We start from the raw sequence: 22,022 nt of genomic DNA, 5'->3' as shown, positions 1-22,022 counted from the left end.
TAGCACATGTACATTTCATGGCCTAGCTAGAAATTGTCATCAAAGTCACCATTATCTCGAGAAGCAGTAGAATTTTCCTAGGCTTCACTGATTCCTCGGCGCTAACGGCCAATCGAAATGGACATGCACTGATCGGTCAGCAATGACTGTTTCAATGATAAGAACTTATTATTGCATGCAAGAGTTGACCAGTCAGCCAGGAAAGAAAAGTCAACGGTTCGTGCTAGCTGGGGATTCAGTGGGGGACAATATTATTCATCTCTTGAGCCAACTTAATTCCCAAAACCTTGCGAGATTAAGAAATATTATGCTAATCCCGTGAGCTCAACATAATTATTTAAATATTCAAGCTAAATTTATTTTTCTATTAATCGGATATATTGAAGGCATATAAATATCCACATCGAGATCAGGGAAATGCATGGGTACTTTATTTCTCAAGCTATTACTTGTTTTAAGAATTTGATTAAAAAAAATGCAACCAAACAACCCCCGATCAGCTCGTCCCGCCATGGATGGTTCTTCTCCTCCACTTCACTCCTTCAAGGGTCAGAATAAATTTGTGAAATAAAAACTCCCAAATCATGTGTTTTGCTTCAGTATGCACATAAAGAATTGATGGTGGCCATAATAATAATAATAATAATAATAATTTGTATCAATCTTAGCCAATAAAGTTAAGTTTGTTAGAGAGTAGTTCGAATTCCAACAATGAATATATATATACTAGTTACATGACTCGCGCGATGCAGTTGGTTAATTTGTTTTTATATAAAAAATATCAAGAAAAAGCTAAGATTTAAAAGTATTAAGTCTTTCTGCAACGCTATGTCTAAGAATTTTGAGTTTGGTTGTAACGTCTAGCCCAAAAGTAATATTCATAATATTAATAATAACATTAAACTTGCATGACCCAGTAGGTCTAGCTGCAATACCAGAGCCAATAGCATTGGATGCGGTTTTGACTGTAAGGCCATGTCATAAAAGTGTGATAATTAAATAAATTAATTAAAAAAAACAATAAAAGAAAAAAATTAATGAAGAAAAAGAAAAAAATCTGAATTAACTGGGTTAACTCTTTAAACCAAGTTAACCCGTCAAACCTTGGATTCGTGTCATTAAAATTTGATAATTTAATAGGAAAAAAATGATGGGTTAACCCAAAATTAACTGGGCTAACCCGTCAAACCATGTTACTTGTCAAACCCAGGATCCGTATCATGAAAGTTTGATAACTAAATAGAAAAAAATTAAACATTAACAACCTAAATTAAACGAAAAAAAATTAATTAAAAAGATAAAAAAAAAAAGACATACGCCTGTTACTAATGAGAAAAAAGAAAAAAAAATATAAATCAACTTGAGTTAACCTGTCAAATTTGGAAATTTGCGGCTTGAAAGTTTGATAACTAAATAGAAAAAAAAATTAATGGGTTAAACGAAAAAAAATTAACAAACTAAACTAAAAAAAAAAAATTGATTAAAAAGAAAAAAAACAAAAAAAAAATCTGGGTTAACTCGTCAAAATAGGTTAACCTGTCAAATCCTGAAAGCCGTGTCATGAAAGTTTGATAACTAAATAATTTTTTTTTCCACATTAACAAACTAAATTAAACAAAAAAAATTCACTAAAAGATAAAAACATAAAGAAAAAAGTAAAAAAAAAAACAAAAAAGTTGAAACAATACTAATATATAAAAGGTGTGGAAAAGCTACGATACTTTTCCACACTTTTTAATATATATATATATATATATATATATATATATATATATATATATATATATATATATATATATATATATATTAAGTAATACTCTAAAAGGTACGAGAAAGCTAACGTAGGTTTCCCACACATTTTACTTTCCCATTTTTAATATTTACTTATTAATATATTATATTATTATAATTATAATTATATTATATAAATTTTTTTTTAGTTTTTTTAATTTTTTTTAATTTAGTTTGTTAATGTTAAATTTTTTTATTTAATTATCAGATTTTTATGATACGGATCCCAGATTTAATAGGTTAATCTAATTTGAACGAGTTAACCCGGATTTTTTTAATTTAGTTTAGTTTGTTAAAATTAATTTTCTTTCTATTTAATTATCAGACTTTCATGATAAGTATCATGAGCTTGACGGGTTAACTTGGTTTGATGGATTAACCCATCATTTTTTTTTTCTATTTAGTTATCAAACTTTCATGACGCGAATCCCAGGTTTTAGATGATAACCTAGTTTAAAGGGTTAACTCCTATTAATTCATTTTTTTTTGCTTTTTCTTCATTAATTTTTTTCTTCCTGTTGATTTTTTTCTTTGTTTTTTTAATTAATCTATTTAATTATCATACTTTTATGATACGACCTTATAGCTCAGACCCACATCCAATATTCTTGAGTTTGGTGTTGCAGCCAGACTCACTTTAAACTTGGGTCAGGCAAGTTTAATGTTATTATTAATATTATAAATATTACTCTTAGATCATACATTGCTGACAAACCTAAAATTTTTGGATATAGTTTTACAGAAAAAATCTAAAATTTTTAAATTTTAAATTTTTTAATATTTTTTATATAAAAAAATTTACCCTGGAGCGTCGCACGTTAATCTAACTAGTATATATAGACTCGTCGATGGTTAAAGAAATAAATCCATCCAGCAAAGTCAAAGCAATTTGATCTCGTAATTAATAGTAAATAAGTTGTTAACACATGTCGTTTTCAATTAAGGTTAGAACCGAGCCAGCAAACGAGGAGGAATCCTTTAGTTTATCATAGGAGAGGAGAGACTTTTCTTCATCAACTTGTTTATTTTTTGCCTTGACTTCCTGCGCGTTGTTTTGTACTTTTTTTCGAACATTGGATATATTGCAATCTCTCTCTCTCTCTCTGGACCAGTCAAAGTTGAACTCCCTGTTTCGGTATCCATTTATCCCCCCCTTCAAGACTTGTATAAATCAAGAAGCGAAGCCTATCTTTCTCTAAACACACAGCAGAGAAAAGAAAAATAAATGCAGAGAACAACCATAGAGCTCTGCATAATTTTCTGCTGAGCTTGCTACTTATTGCTCATAGAATCAACCTCTAGCCAGTCTTTTCTATTCTGTTTCAATTCTTGGTGAGTTTTTCCGTTGTTCTGTAGAAGGGACTAGAAGGAGTTACTAGTAATACTAGCTAGGATGTCTTCTACAAACAAAGCAATATCTCTTGAGGAGACGCCAACATGGGCTGTTGCTGTGGTCTGCTTCGTTTTGGTTGCCATTTCAATCGTTATTGAACATCTAATTCATGTTGTGGAAAAGGTATGCCCATGCGCGCCTTCTTTGAATGGTTTAGCTAGGTAGATGATATGCACCATGTTAGGAAACTCAGACCTTGGTTAATCTTGAAAGTATGCAAGCATGTTTTGTATATTTTGAAGTGTTTTTTCCCCTCTTTTATTTTCACGGAAAATGAGTTAGCAGTTCCGACGATTGAACTAAAGTTCTGCCAGTCCCCATTTAATTATAATTGAAGGAGTAGAATTTTTAATGGCTATTTATGTTGCTTAGACCTGATGGTTTTCTGTACTTCTTTTACAGTGGTTGAAGAAAAAACACAAGATAGGTTTAGTTGAAGCGCTTGAAAAAGTTAAAGCAGGTAACCCATTTTTAGTCTGAGAAGCTCCTGCCAGTTTTAAAGTCGATTGGTTTTTTTGTTTTTTTTTTATATCAGAAAACACGGTAACTGACCCTTTCTGTTCTGACATGCTTTTTTGTAGAGCTCATGCTTATGGGATTCATATCCTTGTTCCTAACAATATTACAAGGACCAATCTCTGATATCTGCATTCCAAAAAGTGTTGCAGCCACTTGGCATCCTTGCGCTCCTAACCAGGAGGAGAAAGCAAAAGCGGAAAAGTCATCAGCTTCTAATGAGAATCGTCGAAGGCTCCTTCAGTTCTTGGATTCTGGAGAAAGTCAGAGACGTTTTTTAGCTTCAAAATATGACACATGTGGCGAGGTAATCATAAGATCTGCATATTCTTTGACTACCAATTCTTAATTTCATAAATTTGCTAGGATTGGTGAAAGTAAGCCCAGAATATATTCTCTCGAGCTCTATTTTTTTAGCAGCTGGTTTTTAACATTGATTCTTGCATTTGTTTCAGGGTACAGTGGCCCTCGTATCATCATATGGAATCCACCAGCTCCATATTTTCATCTTTATATTAGCAGTTGTACATGTGCTCTACTGCATAATTACCTATTTCCTAGGCAGAACCAAGGTACTGTAATACTAACATTTATTCATCTCATATGCTCAATTGCTTTCCCTTTTCTGACGGATCGATCTCTTCAATGCTTCTTGAAATGCAGATGAGGAAGTGGAAGACATGGGAGAATGAAACAAAGACACTTGAGTACCAATACCATAATGGTAAGTCTTTCGTCAAAGCTTAGCTTAATGATCAATTATCAAATCATAATTTGTTGCCTACAATTTCGTTAAAGATGCAAAATGACACTTACAAGGATGGAAGCAAGCAACTTTCAGTGAAATAGTTGGTTAAAAATGTTACAGTCAGTGGCAACCATTTCTATTTGAGGCATCCATACTTAAATGACTTTATGGAATGCAGATCCAGAGAGGTTTAGGTTTGCAAGAGACACATCATTTGGAAGGAGGCATATGCAACTATGGAGCAAGTCACCAGTTCTCCTTTGGATTGTAAGTGCTGAATGTGGATTTTTCTTAAAGAATTTGCCTTTATGAAATAACAAGGTGCGCTATGAAGATATCATCACCGAAACACTGCATAATCTGTATTGAACTCAAGATACGGTAGATCACGGTTTCACTATAGGAATGAGTGATATGATTAGTATTTTAATTCATTGTAGCCTGTACTTTTCAGGACACCGGAGTTCATTTTTTATATGAAACTCATTTTTTTTTGGTTGCCCCTATACCAGGTGTGTTTCTTCAGACAGTTTCTTGGATCAGTAAATAAGGTTGATTACATGACATTGAGACATGGATTTATCACGGTGAGTTACCAAGCATATATACTTGAAGTCTTAAACTCTACGCAATCTTTACTCCGACAAGGTTTTCTCGTTATCGGAGTTACAATGTTATGGTACTTTCTTTCAGGCACATTTGGCCCCTGGAAGCGAAACAAGATTTGACTTCCAAAAGTACATCAGCAGATCACTTGATGAGGATTTTAAAGTTGTGGTGGGGATCAGGTCTGTTCTTACAAGCATTTGAAACAGTAAATTACCCGGGTTGATTGTTTGTTTTAGAATACTAACCTTACTTTGTGTATGCAGTCCAATTATATGGTTCATGGCAGTGTTGCTCCTGCTGACCGATACACATGGTAAGCAAAATATTCTGGCACTGGTTCCCAGATGATATAAGGTACTAAAAGTTATTTGGTTGAAGGGCTAAGAATTGTTTCGTTACTCGTGACAGGATGGAACTCTCATCTTTGGTTACCATTTATTCCTTTAGCTGTGAGTACAAATATCATCCAAAACCTTTGCTTTTACCATCATAATCGATCGATAAATTTCCTACTCTTGCGAGTTCTGTGATCATCAGGAAGTCATAACATTTAATTGGCAATTTTGCAGGTAATTTTATCGATAGGAACTAAGCTACAAGTGATCATAACTCAAATGGGACTAAGGATTCAAGAGAGAGGAGATGTGGTCAAGGGTGCTCCCGTTGTTCAGCCAGGCGATGACCTATTCTGGTTTGGACGCCCACGATTCCTTCTCTTTCTCATTCACCTAGTTCTTTTTCAGGTACTCAAACACATCTCGGTATCTAATTTTATCTGAACATCTTAATGCTTCCTGCTTATGCATATGCTTATGCTTACTTGTTGTCTTAACCTTCTTCATTGCAGAACGCATTTCAGATTGCTTTCTTCATATGGAGTGTGGTGAGCAATTCTACCGTTTTCCTTTTAACATTTACAGCATGATTTAGGAAACGTTTTACTTCAACGTATCCTTTAACACCTTTTTTCCTGAAAGAAGAAAAAAAGAAGCATCATCTTGTTTTGTGGACAATTCAAACCAATGCTAAGTACATTGCATTCATTGTCTAAAGTTTACTAAGAACCTAAGAAGTGTGGACTTTTCACTTACATTCTGCCTGGCTAATTGCTCCTTCTCTTTCAGTATGAATTTTCAATAAACTCCTGCTACCATGCTCGCACCGAGGCTATTGTCATCAGAATCACATTGGGGTGAGTTTCGTTAGCATTTTGAAAGGCATGAAAAAAGTACCCCCTAGTTAAAACCTTCTGTATAGTTAGGACTTTTTTTTATCAATTTTTTACTGATTTCACAAGGTTCAAGCATAGCTGACAAGATGTAAACTGGGAATTTTCAGGGTCATCATACAGATCGTCTGCAGTTACGTGACTCTGCCTCTCTATGCTCTAGTGACCCAGGTTAGTATTGTCATTAAAATGCCTAGCTCATAGCAGTAAGACATTTTGTTATCTTGTGAATGACATTGTTTCCGGTGATCTCTCAGATGGGTTCTAGCATGAGATCAACAGTGTTTAACGATCGTGTGGCAGCAGCACTCAAAACCTGGCACCTTACAGCCAAAAAGCAAAGTAAACATGGCAAGAATTCTGCGTCTCACACACCGATGTCAAGCAGACCACAAACTCCCACTCATGGTATGTCGCCAGTTCATCTCTTGCATAACCACCGCAGCAGCACTGCTCCTAATAGCTTCCCGAATTCTCCAAGGCTTTCAAATCACTACAACAATGATCAATGGGATACTGAAGCAAATTCTGTACGTGATTATGAACTTAATGAGTATGTACACCATGGAAGTCCTGATGTTAGGGACCAAGTCACACATATTCAAGATCCAAACTCGATCCAATTGCCTCCAGGACCTGGCTCCATCCGTACCCAACACGAAATTAACCTTGGCAGTGCTCGTGATTTCACATTTAGGAAATGATAGCAGAAGCATACAGCTTCCTTGTTCCTTTCTTAAGAGAATATTTTTACCCCTATTTATTATATACACACAACCATTTCAAAAACCTGACATCTCATGGTTTTAGTGTATATTATGCTTTAAGATGTGCAAGCAGGGCTTGAGCTTCTGTCAAGAATCATTTCCTTGACAAGCGGATGAGCAGAATTGGTCTCCCATGCACAAGTTTTTGTCCTGTTGAATGCTGCTGCTTACACGATTTGGGTGGTGATTTTGCCACGATTTTCACGCTTCTTGCACTGTTGAGGAGTCCCGTTATAAATGAGTGGTGTGGCAAAACCGCCACCGCCACCGCCAGATATTTGTTTAATCAAATCCTTACTGCCTGTTAGTATTGGAAGTTGATGGTTCGCTTTCAATCATAATGAAGCTTAATTTGAACTTTATTTGATCGTATTATTGGAGATCCATCTTCAAAGAATAAAATATTGTCAGCAAATATTGCTTTGATTCTATCCACTTACACCCGGCTTGCGATAAGTTTGTTTTTGTGGCTATAAAAAAAATGATTTTTAGATTCTTTTGATAAGTTGATAATAAAAATAAATTTTAAAAATAAAAAAAATATTATTTCAATTTATATTTTAAAAAACCTTCAGACCAGCTCTAAATCCATCTCCTTAATCTGGCTTTCACTCTCCTTCTGAAATAAGGTAACGGAGTTTGGAGCCAGTAGGTGGAAGTCTTTATAAGCTGTGAAAGCGGAGCGTGGATATTAAAAGCGTTAAGCGAAGCCTAGGGAATAGATAAGTCATCTTATTTGCAATTGGCTAGGTTAAGATCGATTCTTAATGGAGAAAATCTTTAATCCTGGTCTGCTGTTTTCAAGGGTGATTCTATTAATCAGTAAAAAGGTAATGTTCTATTGGACTCGGGCTATGACTCACTCAGCTCAACCTTGTTGTGCTTGAGTTACAAAAATGACTCTACTTCCTGGGATTTCTTCAGAGTGGTTGCTTCATGTGGAGATTTTGCAAGTGAAATAATGCATTAAAAATAGAAAAATGGAGGGACAAATCAAAAGTTGAGATGAGAGTCTGATGGAGGTTTTTTGGGGTCCATGTAAACTTAACTTACCAAGAATTATAAGCTGGAGGTCCAACTTCAAGCATCACAGGTTGTCAGCGAGTTATTAAAAACAAAGGAGTATAAAATAATTTATACCAATTTCTAGACAAATAAATAAAAAAACATATAAAAATCGATACTGATTTTCTTAGGAAAACAATTATGATCCTTTGGTGTTGTTAATAAGATGAAAGTCTCGTTTCTATTAAGTTTTAAATACTATAATCATACGATGCATTATATATATATATATATATATATATATCATTTTTCTACCTTTTTCGATTATATTCAAAGTCATTATATAATTATAATAACAGGAGAAACAAATCCTGAAAAATTTTAAGTGCTTTAAGAGTAATTATTAATATTTACGATAAGATTTCTCACCAAAACCCATTTAACATCCGAAGCAAGCCTGCCTAATCGATACTATAAAAACTAATGGGAGTGATTAGGAGCTAATAAGATGCGATTGCATTTGTGATCGCCATCTCTTTCAAGTTTCAAGAGGGCACGTCGTGGCAGGCTGTGTGCTCTATATGCAGTCTCACTCTCGTTTTAGAAAAGCAATCAAACACTTTGACCTCCAACAACGATATTGTAAGAATATAAAAAAAAAAAAAAAAATCAAGCATTTGATTCATTTGTTGATTGCATATCTGCCCCTGATTTTGATCACTGCAAGAATCGACTTGGTTGGTCTTTTGATTGTAAAAGAATAGTCATGGAGGTGAGGCCAAATCAGACGGTTGATAACTCTCCGCAGCATCGGCGTCATGTGCCAGCGACTCCATCAAAGCAACCTGTTGCTCCTTCTAACACAGCTGACACCGCCTCAGTTTCTCAAAGGTCTCTCTTTCAAGAATTTCCTGTTTGATTCCCCTGAAAATTTCTTTTTAAGAAAGAAAAACCCATTTTATAATCTTGATTTTCTTCTTCTGGTTCTCTTTGAATTAATCGAAGGACAGGAACCTTGTATCTGTTAGTATCTTATATGTTGTTTCTTTGGTTTTAGTTTTTTAGGCAGTGAAATGATCTTGGTGGGTTTTTTTTTTTTTGTAGGTTACAGAAGGAATTAATGTCTCTTATGGTATGCAAATATCGTTTCTTTACTGTAAAAAATTATGAACTTTGATTTTAATGTTTTATTGGGTCGCCAGTCTTGGTCTTGTGTATTGAACTAGAACTGTTGCCCTATATGGTGGGCTGCTGCACTGTGTTTTTGGTAATGGAAATGGCTTTATTGAAAAGAAATCCTCTAAAGGATTCAAAGGTTTATAGTATATACACAACAGCGGAAGTTACATTTAAGCCTTAGTTTTTACTGTGGCAAGTGATGATGGCCTGTTCTTCTGCAGATGATTGGAGGAGATCTAGGAGTGTCAGCTTTTCCTGAAGGTGAGAGCATTTTTGCATGGATTGGCACAATTATGGGTGGAAAGGGAACTGCCTACGAGGGATTATCATACAAGCTTTCTCTCCGTTTTCCTCTAGACTACCCTTTCAAACCACCTCAAGTCAAATTTGAGACGATGTGCTTCCATCCAAATGTTGATCAATTTGGGAACATATGCCTTGATATTCTTCAGGTTTTAATCAACTTGCTGTGACAATACTTCTTTAAACTTTGTGCATGTAGTTAAAAAAGGATGCAGGAGATGACAGATGTTAAAAATGATATTAGGTGATAATAATTTATTTGTAGTTCAAACCCAGCTGATATTGCCAAAGTGTAGCCCTTCTGCCTTGCATTGAAAGTTGCTATTTCTCTCGTGAGACTAACGAGGTCCTCTCTATTTGTTTCCATAGGATAAATGGTCTTCAGCGTATGATTGCAGAACCATTCTCTTATCCATTCAAAGTTTATTGGGAGGTCTGCTCACAATTGTGTATGTGCTTGAACTTTGTCTGTGTTTCTGTGTTTGCCTAACTATGTAGTTCTTTCTTGCAGAACCCAACCCAGACAGTCCTCTGAACAACTACGCTGCCAAACTCTGGAATAACGAGGAAGGTTAGATAGATATCCTATCTTCATATCTAAGATCATTTTCTTTTGTTTAAACATCAAGATGAACTGCCATGGATGTATAAAGCTTGAGCTTCTGTTTACATGTTCTTGCTGGTCATAATTCTTCTTTAAAGGGACACCTACCATATTAAAAATAAAACCATGCTCATTCTTCTTGGACCACCAGACCTAGCTTTACTGGTGCTTATTTATCCATGTAATATCAGGAAACATGCTCTAGGATAACAAAACGACATATCTTCACTATCTGGTCTGAATGGACACATTTACTCTGTTTTTTGTTCGGAAGAATTTGGTGATATGAAACCATTATGCTCAGCCACGTTGCTATAAACTGAAGAGAATTGTTTATGCGGGTTTGTCACAGATTACAGAAGCATGGTCCACAGACAGTATTATGCTGGAGAAGCATTTGAGAGTTGAGCTACGAGTTCCTATCCCTGATAAAATCCGAAATGTGAACACTTCCACACATTTGCTCTTTGAAGGTTTGGGGGAAGAGTCTGGAGTCAGTTTCGATACTTGTATTACCACCCTCTTAATGAACATTCTCGTGTAAAAAACTTCAACTCGTATCATTTTTCAGGAAATTTCAGTCCTTTTCCTACTCTGATTAAGCAGGTGATATTTCTTTCTTGTCATTGGACATCTACAAGTTGTAAAGCAAAATCTCAAATTCAATGAAAATCCATTTTGGGTTCTTCCATAACTGGAGAGACTTATTCTTGTTTTGGCATTTTATCATGCTTTGTCCTGTGGGGCTCAAATCGTCAAACATCACAAGGATTGCTTTGATCATGCGCCAATATCTATCTCGATTGACATTCCATGAGGATCCTGTTAGCATATATATTTCAAGTTCCTGCTCTCACATTGGTCACCATTTTTTTCATATACATATAGTTACAGTGCATTTTTTCCATGGCATTTACTTTTCAGTGTTATTACTGTATCTAATGAGATTGTTAAAAAGCATACTTACTGAGTCATTCATAGTAACAACGACGACTGATATGCGACACCTGCAAAGACAGCTCGTGCAACGCATCACCATGACCGCGATATAAAACCATGCTCACAAGGGAGCATAGTTTTGCTTTTGCCTGCATAAGCACCATGGAGAAATCAGGCACAACAGCTATGACCATCAGAAAGGACGTTAGATGTGCTTAAAGCGAGATTAAGATAAATATACAAGGCAAGAAATGGGCTGAGTTTAAATTAAATTTTATAAATGGTCATTGATTCCCATCTCCGAATTATTTACAAGATAGAAATAAGATGTAAAAGCAAATCACTCCTCATTCGAACTATCAGCAACAGCAGGTGCTTTGCAGATGGGGCACATATTCTTCATTGACAACCACTTCTTGATGCAGTCAGCATGCCCACAGTTCTTTATTGTGCCCGCTTTGTCCACGCTCCTGTATTCTTCCAGTCAATTCCGATCACCATCAAGGTACGCTAAAATGCCACTTTGAGTACCAAAAAATCAGTTTCAATTTTGATCACATTCTGGACCAAATCAGTACTAAACCCGACTTTCAGTCTGAAGTTTTGAAACAATAATTGCAATGCTAAGCTGCAGAAACAAATTAGCTTACACGGGCATCCTGTTAATTCACCCAGAATCCTGCCCTCTGATTTATATTTCCAGAGGAATGCCTGTACACGGTTCAAGACCATGAATCGTGATATTGTTCTTGTGAAGCTTAATCTTGACGATAGCTTCACCTATATCTTGAGGTTTACTAAAAATATAATTAATCACCATTAACACAACTATTACTTACAAGGCAGATAGCACAGGATGTTTCCTCCTAGGCTTATGTCTCCATCAAGCACTTTGAAAACACATCTTCAGGCAATCCTGTGTTGACATCCCCTATCCTTTCTCCTAGAACAAGCAGTTCCTGCCCGGGTGACAGCAGATAATTTTAAGTTAAGGAAAAACAAGAAAAACTGCCAGTCAAAAAAAGTCATTTCCAGGGTCTGTCGAGATGCACAGTTGAGTCCATTTGTTGAAATAGGATTGATCGGATGAGAAAAAAGAACCATTTTCCTGAGAGACTGCCCTTCCTGCAACAATTACTTTAAGAACATAAATAGCTTTCAAGACAAGGCTGAAGTCACGACATAGGCAGTTGGCAGATGAAAGAGCAACAGTTGTTCCAGGCATGCAGGAGGTCAAATCTTCAAGGTGGAACACGATGGATGGGTACAGCTAATTTCACACCTGATATCAATGAAACATTTGTTCTAAAGGAGATAAGAGAAGAGAGAAAAGCAGAATCGAGGAAGGTAATCTATGAACAAATAATCAAATCTAGAAAAATGAGAAAAATTGGTAATAATAAACTCGATGATCTGAAATTGCTGACAGAAACAGTTCAAACAGGATTTTTATATACAGCAGTAATCCTATACAGCTGCAGGAATTCAATGGCAATTACTAAAACCTAATGCACTGAGAAAAAACAAATCCCTAACATTACTCAAAACCCCTACAGCTTGCTAAAGAAATACTACCGAGTTGCTTGGTATTGGAAAACCATGCGAGAGGCTGCAACAACCATATAAAGGTTTGCTGGGCATATTGAAATGTAAAAATGGCATCACATCAGCCATATAAAGGAATAGAACAGCTAAAAAGAGCCCACAGAATAACATCCGGTCAGAACTGCGACATGCCCAAAAATGTCACCACAATCAAATAATGTTTGGATTCCTGATAGAAAATCATTTTTCCAAACATCTACAAGGAACCAGGGCCACTCATTTCACATTTTTCTTATGGAGATTTCTCAAGATCCAGGAAACATCTAGCACTCACCCAATGCTGACAAGTTACCTATCTTCTTTAGTGGGTCATGTATGTAACGTGTACGTGCCCCGCGATGCACTGGAATTTTTTAAAATTTATTTTTATTTAATTTAATAATAATTAAAATAGATATATTATAAAAAAAATATATTGTCTTATTTTCTTATTCGTATATATATTTTAACACAAATATATTTTTTTATTAGCAACATTGTTTTTTAATACAAACTAAAAATAATTAAAAATAAGTATTTATAAAAACTTTTAATAAGAAAGAAATATCTTTTCAATCAAGATTTTGTTTTTTTATTAATGTATTTTTTATGAAAAATATTATTTCTTAAATAAAAACATGTCATGATTTGATAAAAACAAATTTCCATACAAAAACAGAAAAATCATGACTTTTAAACGATTGCATGAAATTTTTTTTAAAAATAATTAATTTGATGAAATTATATAAAACAAACAAACAAACATTTTATTTGCATTGAATTTTTTTAAAAAAATGTGCATAATAAATTCATATAAAATTATTAGTATTACAATTAAAAGAATCGAATTTTATTTGAAAACTATGATATAATTTAATAATTTTTAAAATGCTATTTTAATAATTTTTAAAAAGTAAGGGAAATTGAGGAATTAAGAGACGGCGATTGTAAATTCCATTGTTCTGTGAACAAAAATCCTACGAACCCTGGCCAAGCTGAATTAACTGCACATGCATAAAGGGATAATGAGTTAAGATTTGAAAACATTAAAGAGAGGAAAAGAACATCCCTCGAATTTGAAAAAGGATAAGGGTTCTCGTGGGAAGCCATAAGCAGCTGTGCTGTGTCGATCGTGGAGGCTCTTATTTTTCAAGGAGGTGAACTTAATTAAAAAAAATATATATAAAGCAGTAAGAGAAAAGGGAAGCGAAGAAAATATCAAGAGCAAACTGGGCAGCCCTTTTGGGGTGCTCCTCTGCACGACACCATCCTTTTTATATTCACCAATTCTTTTCTTATTTTTGCAAGTTTCTTTTCTGTGGTTGACGGGAACAGAACCACCATTCCCAAACAACCTCTGATCTGGCAATTTCTTTATTCTTCTTGGTTTTAGCCTTGGACAAGGACTCCAGCTCTAGGGCCAAACTTCTATTCCGAAGCACAGTTCATCTCTCACAACTCCTAACACACTCTCACAGAACGTTGTTAAAACCATTTTTTTACAAAATTTATTTTTTTAAAAAAATTTATTATTTTATGCGTTGGAATCTTTTTAATATGTTAATTTTAAAAAAATTTTTAAAAAAAAAAAAATTATTTTGATATATTTCTAAATAAAAAACATACACAACCAAAAAAATTGATGACTGCCCATCATGACATTTTGATCTTCCAAACCAATTCCATCATTTTTAGGGTTTTGTCAAAGCATACAAAACATGGCAGGCAACATACCAATTGTGATCCTTTAATGTACAGCATGAGACTTCCAAAACTTGTCACCAAAAATGGGTCACAGCTGGAAACAGAGGCCCATCCACCCAAAAAAATCTTGATGGCTACAAACTCTTGGAAAGCAACCTCCCTCGTAGCAGATCTAAATTTTTCATCTATTCATGTAAAACCATCCAAGGGGTAGTTCTTCAGAATCTCTGCTCTATATGTGTCTAGGCAAAAACTGTCATTGTCCAAGAAAATACAGGACATAGGAAAGATTTTACAATAGAGATGAGAATCGACAGAAATATGCACGAAAAAAAACTGTAATATGGAAACCAACCAAAAAGGCTTCTTTCCAAGCACTGCACCAACTCTGAAGTGGTCATAAATGATACAACTTTGAATTTTCTGTCAATGTTTGAAAGTAGAGTCAACCGATCAAACATTCTCCAAGGCATCCTTTTTCAACTCTTCTGCACTCGGAGCAGTGGCCAACCTTTCTTCCAATGCTCTGGCTCCCCTTTCTCTGCAAGGGGAAAGATTGGTCAGAAACTGGAACTTTTTGCCACCCATTAAAACTTAGTTTGAAATGACTGTATTCTTAATATTACAAGTCATCGGAAGTGCTTGGTGATTTTGAATCACTGTTTTAACTGTTCCTTTGGTTGTTTTTTTTTTCTTAAAAAAATTGCCAAGCATTTTTTGTTACTGCTGTTACATTAATACTAAACACACAAGTCTACCGATTCATAAAAGCTTGTGTTGAAGACATTCAATTAAATTGAGATAATTTAACAATCTCCTAGTAGTTGAAAAGAACATGTATCTTTATCCAAAGTTTGAAACTGAATGGATAAACTTACCTCCTCCTAGTTGCCTCGATGGGATCAGAACCAGGCAATGAAGCATCTCCCAAGGTATCACCATGGGCTTCCGTAGAAGTTTCAAATCTTCCACAAAGCATCCGATGGAATATTGATGCAATAGGATCAATGATTGGCCTAGAAGCAGATAGAGAGAGGGAGATGGAAGAACGTAAACAAACTCATTCATTCCATGGACTAAAAAACCAGTGTCTTGCAAGAAAACGAGAAAATACCTGAAGGATTCGGGGAAGAAGGATGAGAATGCAAAATCATCACTTGGATCACCCCTTAGTTTTGTTTCTGGTTTCCTCTGAAAGTATCTCAAGTAAATCCAGCTCATATATGTGCCAAATATTAAGGTTGGAAGATATGCTGCAGACTCTGCGGTAAAGAAGCTTATAGCAATAGCTATCAAGAGCATAAAAGATGGAAACCACTGCATGACATTTGAAACAGTACCAATGAGAATCTAATGAGGCATCTTTTCAACTTGCAAAACAAATCATCAGGTGATACTTCAAGGCAAGACGTGAAGTAATCAGCCCTATTGTAAACATCCATACCTTTGCCTTTATTCTCAATAGAGACAGCTCTTGGTCTGGTATAATTTGCTTAATGCCAACCAAGAAACCTGCTAGGATCCCCTGGAAGCCAGAAATAGGCATATAACTACCACAAAGAACAAAGATAATCAGTATAATGGCAATAGTATAAGTAGCAGAAGCAAAACAAATACATCACGCTTTGGAAGCACATGCTTACAGGTAATTTTCCTGCCTTGTTATGTAGTACAAGCTAATAGCAGTAATGAAAACGCAGATGGAGATGAGAAAGTTGACTATGAATATGAACTTCAAGAACTCTTTAGAACCCCATACTGGCTCAAGAAGCTTTCCCATGATGAGGAGGCATAAAGTGCTTGCAACAACCTACAGAACCATTTCATTATTTGTGCAACTTTATGAAGGAAAATAAAAGCCATAGGACATTTATACAAACCAAAACAAACATTAACACTATCAACAGATGAACTGCATACCCCATATATCGATTGTTCGATGTAACCAGCTGTTATGAGGTTCCATACAAAAGGAATCGTCCTGCAAACCAAAAAATCATGTAAGGAGTAAATTTCTAATCATTGAAATGAAGCTTATACATATAAAGCATTGTGCATGAATGATATCAATCTCCACAGCCTAACAAAGAGGGCAATCAAGTTTAGTAAGTTCATAGCTGTCTCCGTCTTTGATCCCCAGTACTGGCAATTATTTTTTTCTTACCGTATGTCATTAATATCCACTAATTTCAAGAGAGAATCGCATCCAATCAACTGTTCATTGTACCATGGTAGGGCCATACCAACAACAAGGATATGATTACCAATAATACAGGCAATTACACTAAAACAAGCAAGTCAAAGCAAGTTTCAATATCTTGTGTTCTAAAACGTGAGATCAAGGAAAAATACAAGTATGACATGCCCATTTTAAAGGCAGAGTAGTCCAAAGTGATTTAAAGGCTCTGTTGTCCAAAGCGATTAACATTCCATGATGAGTATCCGGAAGAGTAGAAACTCTAATCTATCTCCAGATGTTACTTTGATTTGCAGCATTGGACCAACACATTGTTTTTATGATCTTTAAAAAGTGATTTAAAAAAATAACAGCATCAAAACCACGATTCCAGCCAAATCCTAAACTATTGTATTTAACCAGAACAATAATTCCCACGCAAAGATCCAGCAGCTCGCCAGACCATGCACCCCCACTTTTTCAAGCTCCTTCAACCAGGACAATAACAAGAAGAAAAAAATGGCAGCAAATCAACATTGAAATTATCAAAACATATCTACAAGTTAATGGGTATATAGAAAGATTCAATTAGTAATTTTTTTTTAATTCCTCTGAGTCCACGCTGCATATCTTGAGTAGTTAGCTCTCAGCTCCTAACATTCTGCCTCACGTTACCATTTCCGGATCCTTTACCGTCTCTAATTAATAACACATTACTAAAATACACACTGCGGAGATACCAATTTTTCGATTTATAAGGATAAAAATGAATGAAGCGAGCAAGGAATTCACGAATTGAAAAGTTAAAAGATACCTGGCAGGAATAAGAGCAAGATAGTTAACAGCAGGGGGTAAAATCTGAACTAAGATGTGACCGGTGACGAGAACAACCGCTAGACCTTTGCATAGCTTCGTGAATCCTGTAAACAAGCTCGCGCCCTGTCATTTGAAAACAATTAGGTTAATCGGGTCAAGATCCGGCAAGGAACAGCGAGAATTCAAGAAGAGATAGAGTGATTACTCCGAGAATGGGTGGAGAGCTCATAATGGAAAGATTTAGGGTTTTGATCGGAACAGTTTGATTTGGTTGAAAAATGCAACGGGTGATCTAGTAATCGCTTCCGTGAGTTTACTTTTTGATAAAGATTAACAAGAGAGTTTCAACTCGATGTGGCCCGGGTTTCTTAGATCAGAAGATGGTTTTGTATTTGTTCTTAAAACGACCTCCCGTTTAACATTTTTTTTTTTTTTTTTGGGATTGGAGTGTTTTTTAAAATAATTTTTGTTGAGAAAATATATATGAATAAAAAAACTACGAATAATTTAAAATACGGGTTCGAATTCACGGACAAATAAACTGTAGTGAAAAGGTACATCAATATAAAACTCACTGGCAACGAAAAATTGTGAACATAAAAACATTTAAAATCTAAAGTAAAATACTAAAATGCATTTAACAACCAGAAAATTAAATAATAATAATAATAATAACTAAGTCCCTATATGATAAAAATAAAAAAAAATAAAAATAAAAAAACATATGTAGTAGGAAAATTGCTGACAGTAAGTCAAACCGAAGAGATTGAGGTAAGAGGAGTTCCAGTGAAGAAGAAGGATATTCAACTACAGTTGCCATTGGCAAGCAGAATATATATGTATGTACGTAGAAGGATATTCAACTACAGTTGCCATTGGCAAGCAGAATATATATGTACGTACGTACGTATGTATGTATGTGTACAAACAAAATTAGCTTACAACAAGCTGTATATTATTATTTGAAATACAACTTCAAAACTAAAATCTAAATAAATAAACAGAGAGCACTACAATGCAGCACGTAATAAACAATAAACGACTCTAATTAGCACTGATGCTGCTGACACTGGATATCATAAACTGTTTAATGTATGGAAAAGGACATGACATGGACGATCGAATGAAAACATTTCAAGTTTTTTCACTTGAATTATCCACGATCAAACAACAACCTTAGAACGGTTTCATAAGTACTGTCATCTAGCTATGGCTTTCATGATCCTAAATTGTTATCCTAGAAAGTAGAAACACTCATTCAGATAGAAACCAGACCTTTCTCAACTGATGTGAAAGGGAAAAAAAAATCAGCTCTGCGTGGGAAACAAGTGCTGGGCTTTTCTGGATTCATACTTTTGTAGATTTGTTCTCTCGAGCAACAAAATCTACCCAGGAACATTTTCAATTTCTTGAAATACTGATTGATTGAGGAGAGTGACCTTATTGCAAATGTAGATAGTTATTAGTGCATGGTAAATAATTTTGCCTGTCACCATAGCAGAGTGCTCAGCTCCAGCTGCGATCTTCACAACTTCCACCCCATCAAGAACAATTACTTTATTCAAAAGAGCTCCAGATGAATCTGCTGGAATATAAAAAAGAGCGGTGGTGAAATGACAACCACCTACTCAATGCTAGAACTAACGCAGAAGACGATCATTTGATGTGCATGGCTTGAGTGGATAGACAGTCGAAGTTGTTCGGAGTTATAAGACTACTGGGAATTAGCCATCTACGCTGTGAAACTGAAGCTCCTTACCCATCATTAAAAACAAGGAACTGCAAAAGTCTCTTAATTCTTCCAGTTTTGAAAGTGATATAGAACAAGTATTCATTACTTATCATATACATTTGTATTCATGTACAACAACGCTAATGCAGGTCGAATAAATGCACTACCTGAAAGGTGCTTCACTGCACTCATTTCCTCAAGATCACAAAGAACCCCATGGTAATTGCCACCAAGCATAAATACTTCTTCATCACCTGTTCAAGATATCACATCATCATTGAAGTCTTAACACAGGAGCGAGGTGAGGGGTTGTTCAAGAATACGAATAAAGAGAGGAAAAGAAATGCATTGACCTGACAACAGCAAGCAGTGATTTCATCCAAGGGCAGCCTTCGTGCACCTCAAAGACGAAGGTGAAAGCTGAGGAAAGTTAGCATCAGAAGCGCCAGCAAAACCCCTTCCCCAAGTGTATAAATGACTGTTACCTGATGTGAGCAGGAACTTGCAACATCAATAACAACAATAGATGGCTTGAGACTGGATCATAATATGAATTGCCAACAAAAGATTCAACTTGCAACACAGAAATACGTACTTTGGCATGTATTAGAAGATTTCATGTTAAGTTGTTCATCCCATTTCCCATCCAAAAGTTTTTGAATGGTTTGGTGTTCTATAGGAATGTGAACCAAGGGTCCAAGATAATTTATGCTAGAAATTTCCAGTCCAAAATATCTTTGTTTATTGTGTTCTGGAACAAAAATCAAAAGCTAGCATAATTTCATATCCACAAGCACATACCCGCTAATTATATGACGAGTGTTTCATGTTTAACGGACCTTTGCCAACCCCGTGCTGTGAGGCATTTAGACGATTAACTTTTTCTCCTCCATTTTTACTCCCTCAAAAGCACCTTCGATTCTTGTAGCTGGCATTCACAATCTCAACCACATAACCACAGGATGTCACACGAACCCCTGCAAACAGATTAACATATCCAACGTGGCCCAATAGCAAGTCCCAAGCAGGTCTCCTTAGCCAATTACAGTCCACATAGACTTTGCCTATGTCCCCCCTTTGCCTAATAACTTGTAATGGCCTCGCTTTCTTCATCATCCATTCTCACAAACTCAACTTCACTTCGCCACGGATTCTAAGAGAATATATGGCCGCCGCCAATACATTGATGAGCTGTGGCATTGCCACTGCTTTCCCTTCACTTCTTTCATCTTCAAAGTCCAAATTTGCCTCTTCAATTCCACTTCCTAGTGTCAATGGCACCTCTCGTGTCACCATGTCAGCTGACTGGATGCCTGGCCAGCCTCGTCCACCTTACCTTGATGGCTCAGCCCCAGGGTAAATCGTACCACTAATAATTTAATGGACTGTAAATTAAATTTCAAACTTCGGATTTCTTCTTCATCTTCTTTTCATGTACATAATGTTACACAGCACATGCTGTTTTTGTGAAATTTTGTTGATGAGTTAGTTGGGATGGTGCGTTGCAGTGACTTCGGGTTCGACCCACTTAGACTGGGTGAGGTCCCTGAGAATCTCGAGAGATACAAGGAGTCTGAACTCATTCACTGCAGATGGGCTATGCTTGCTGTTGTGAGTCTTTTATTAATCTCAGTTGAATTTCCTAATGCAAAAGAATAAGAAACTGCTTGTTAACATTGTAGAAATGAACTTGGTTTCTTAAGAGTCGACAAAAAATCCCTTTAGCTAAGGAAAAAAAGAAACAGAAAGAGTCTAGTTCAGACGATAAGTTGCTGCGCCATGTTTCAATAATAACCCACATGTTTTAGGTTTTTTTTTTTAATGGAGGGTATAATTTTACTTTTAATAATATGATTTTAAATCATTTTGCAGCCTGGAATCCTAATACCAGAGGCCTTAGGTCTGGGCAACTGGGTGAAAGCTCAAGAGTGGGCTGCAACCCCAGGTGGCCAAGCTAGTTATTTGGGCCAACCAGTTCCATGGGGGACCCTCCCTGCCGTCTTGGCCATTGAATTTGTTGCCATCGCCTTTGTGGAGCACCAACGGAGCATGGAGAAAGACCCAGAGAAGAAGAAGTACCCTGGTGGTGCTTTTGATCCCCTGGGCTACTCCAAGGACCCTAAGAAGTTCGAGGAATACAAAGTCAAAGAAATTAAAAATGGTAATCTAACAATTTTGGTGTATGGTTCCAATTCTTGCTGCTAACTTACGTGAGTTCTTGAATTATTACTAATCCAACACGCATCTGATCATGTTGTAGGTCGTCTAGCTTTGTTGGCGTTTGTTGGGTTCTGTGTGCAGCAGTCAGCTTACCCTGGCACAGGACCGTTGGAGAACTTGGCAACTCACTTGGCTGACCCATGGCACAACAACATTGGGGACATCATCATCCCTAGAACGATTTCGCCTTGAAAAATCAAATGTTGCTTCGAGTATCTACTGTAAATTCCATACAACCATGAAATTCTGTGAAATTTATTGCTCTCATGGCCATGCCTCTGTGATCAACAGTGGGATTTGTTTTAGTTGTTGTTCAGAATTCTGCAAATCCTCATCACCGGACAGAACCCCTGATGTGTTGTTGGCCGAGTGATAAGTAGGTTTGCTATCAATATTGTTACTATCACGAGATAGAATAAGAAAAAAAAATGAAAAATAAATTCTTAATAAATGCATTTGATGATGGTCTCAACCTCCAATACCCACTTTTGGATATATCTTCCCATGTCGCTATTTTAAAATTAATAAGAAATAATTCGATTCAGGTGATATAATTCTTCTACTCTTTATGAAACAAATCCACTTTTCATTGTTGAGATGATCTTTTTTATTTTTATTGATTATTTTCTTTTTTTAATATTAATCCCTCCCATCATAAGATTTATGAAACATGTCTAATTTGAAAACTTTTTTTGATCAAATTATGAA

The 22,022-nt window shown here is 35.7% G+C and overlaps 4 protein-coding genes and 2 long non-coding RNA genes across 7 annotated transcripts; 3 read left to right on the top strand and 3 right to left on the bottom strand.

The window, feature by feature from the left end:
• The first annotated feature begins 2,956 nt into the window (after positions 1–2,956).
• Positions 2,957–7,074, top strand: LOC118052430 (MLO-like protein 6). Its single transcript, XM_035063413.2, has 15 exons — positions 2,957–3,307; positions 3,587–3,644; positions 3,766–4,007; positions 4,156–4,272; positions 4,364–4,424; positions 4,627–4,715; positions 4,961–5,035; positions 5,142–5,236; positions 5,321–5,370; positions 5,466–5,506; positions 5,627–5,800; positions 5,905–5,940; positions 6,182–6,249; positions 6,396–6,456; positions 6,543–7,074. Exons 1-15 carry the CDS (start codon positions 3,185–3,187, stop codon positions 6,987–6,989), a joined length of 1,737 nt encoding a protein of 578 aa, XP_034919304.1. The 5' UTR covers positions 2,957–3,184; the 3' UTR covers positions 6,990–7,074.
• Positions 7,075–8,466: 1,392 nt separating this feature from the next.
• On the top strand, positions 8,467–10,837 carry LOC118052452 (uncharacterized). Its single transcript, XM_035063445.2, has 6 exons — positions 8,467–8,948; positions 9,162–9,189; positions 9,458–9,688; positions 9,909–9,972; positions 10,051–10,110; positions 10,496–10,837. Exons 1-6 carry the CDS (start codon positions 8,824–8,826, stop codon positions 10,549–10,551), a joined length of 564 nt encoding a protein of 187 aa, XP_034919336.1. The 5' UTR covers positions 8,467–8,823; the 3' UTR covers positions 10,552–10,837.
• A 502-nt stretch (positions 10,838–11,339) lies between these two features.
• LOC118052460 (uncharacterized) lies at positions 11,340–12,915 on the bottom strand. Its single transcript, XR_004688191.2, has 2 exons — positions 11,922–12,915; positions 11,340–11,793 (listed from the first exon to the last, which is right to left on the bottom strand). It is a non-coding gene; the product is annotated as an uncharacterized lncRNA (long non-coding RNA).
• Positions 12,916–14,534: 1,619 nt separating this feature from the next.
• On the bottom strand, positions 14,535–17,807 carry LOC118052447 (rhomboid-like protein 19). 2 transcript variants are annotated; one of them, XR_004688183.2, is made up of 9 exons: positions 17,568–17,807; positions 17,361–17,485; positions 16,291–16,351; positions 16,014–16,180; positions 15,815–15,920; positions 15,485–15,687; positions 15,249–15,386; positions 14,726–14,911; positions 14,535–14,623 (listed from the first exon to the last, which is right to left on the bottom strand). XR_004688183.2 is itself a non-coding variant. In XM_035063437.2 (8 exons), exons 1-8 carry the CDS (start codon positions 17,589–17,591, stop codon positions 14,824–14,826), a joined length of 912 nt encoding a protein of 303 aa, XP_034919328.1. In that variant the 5' UTR covers positions 17,592–17,807; the 3' UTR covers positions 14,535–14,823. The 2 variants fall into 2 exon arrangements, 1 of the variants encoding a protein (XP_034919328.1); XM_035063437.2 differs by having other exon boundaries at positions 14,535–14,911.
• A 517-nt stretch (positions 17,808–18,324) lies between these two features.
• LOC118052459 (uncharacterized) lies at positions 18,325–20,034 on the bottom strand. The gene is made up of 4 exons (XR_012170518.1): positions 19,896–20,034; positions 19,448–19,579; positions 19,262–19,348; positions 18,325–18,944 (listed from the first exon to the last, which is right to left on the bottom strand). It is a non-coding gene; the product is annotated as an uncharacterized lncRNA (long non-coding RNA).
• An 83-nt stretch (positions 20,035–20,117) lies between these two features.
• LOC118052450 (chlorophyll a-b binding protein 6, chloroplastic) lies at positions 20,118–21,786 on the top strand. Its single transcript, XM_035063440.2, has 4 exons — positions 20,118–20,450; positions 20,603–20,705; positions 20,967–21,255; positions 21,355–21,786. The coding sequence occupies exons 1-4, from the start codon at positions 20,161–20,163 to the stop codon at positions 21,504–21,506; spliced, it is 834 nt and encodes a 277-aa protein (XP_034919331.2). The 5' UTR covers positions 20,118–20,160; the 3' UTR covers positions 21,507–21,786.
• The last annotated feature ends 236 nt before the right edge of the window (positions 21,787–22,022 follow it).

The sequence above is a fragment of the Populus alba genome, chromosome 8 (assembly GCF_005239225.2).
Source record: "Populus alba chromosome 8, ASM523922v2, whole genome shotgun sequence".
In the NCBI taxonomy this organism is placed as follows: Eukaryota; Viridiplantae; Streptophyta; class Magnoliopsida; order Malpighiales; family Salicaceae; genus Populus; species Populus alba.
Note: the sequence above shows the minus strand (reverse complement) of the source record. Positions and strands in the feature narration are given on the sequence as shown.

Coding starts and splice junctions, on each gene's coding strand:
- LOC118052430 (XM_035063413.2), top strand. CDS start 3,185: ATGTCTTCTACAAACAAAGCAATATCTCTTGAGGAGACGCCAACATGG. Junction 5,036..5,141: donor TGAGACATGGATTTATCACG/GTGAGTTACCAA, acceptor ACTTTCTTTCAG/GCACATTTGGCCCCTGGAAG. Junction 5,941..6,181: donor CTTTCTTCATATGGAGTGTG/GTGAGCAATTCT, acceptor CTTCTCTTTCAG/TATGAATTTTCAATAAACTC.
- LOC118052447 (XM_035063437.2), bottom strand. CDS start 17,591: ATGAGCTCTCCACCCATTCTCGGA. Junction 17,486..17,567: donor GCTCTCCACCCATTCTCGGA/GTAATCACTCTA, acceptor TTCAAATGACAG/GGCGCGAGCTTGTTTACAGG. Junction 16,181..16,290: donor TCGAACAATCGATATATGGG/GTATGCAGTTCA, acceptor ATGGTTCTGTAG/GTTGTTGCAAGCACTTTATG.
- LOC118052452 (XM_035063445.2), top strand. CDS start 8,824: ATGGAGGTGAGGCCAAATCAGACGGTTGATAACTCTCCGCAGCATCGG. Junction 8,949..9,161: donor ACCGCCTCAGTTTCTCAAAG/GTCTCTCTTTCA, acceptor TTTTTTTTGTAG/GTTACAGAAGGAATTAATGT. Junction 9,689..9,908: donor TATGCCTTGATATTCTTCAG/GTTTTAATCAAC, acceptor TTGTTTCCATAG/GATAAATGGTCTTCAGCGTA.
- LOC118052450 (XM_035063440.2), top strand. CDS start 20,161: ATGTCCCCCCTTTGCCTAATAACTTGTAATGGCCTCGCTTTCTTCATC. Junction 20,706..20,966: donor GATGGGCTATGCTTGCTGTT/GTGAGTCTTTTA, acceptor ATCATTTTGCAG/CCTGGAATCCTAATACCAGA. Junction 21,256..21,354: donor AGTCAAAGAAATTAAAAATG/GTAATCTAACAA, acceptor ATCATGTTGTAG/GTCGTCTAGCTTTGTTGGCG.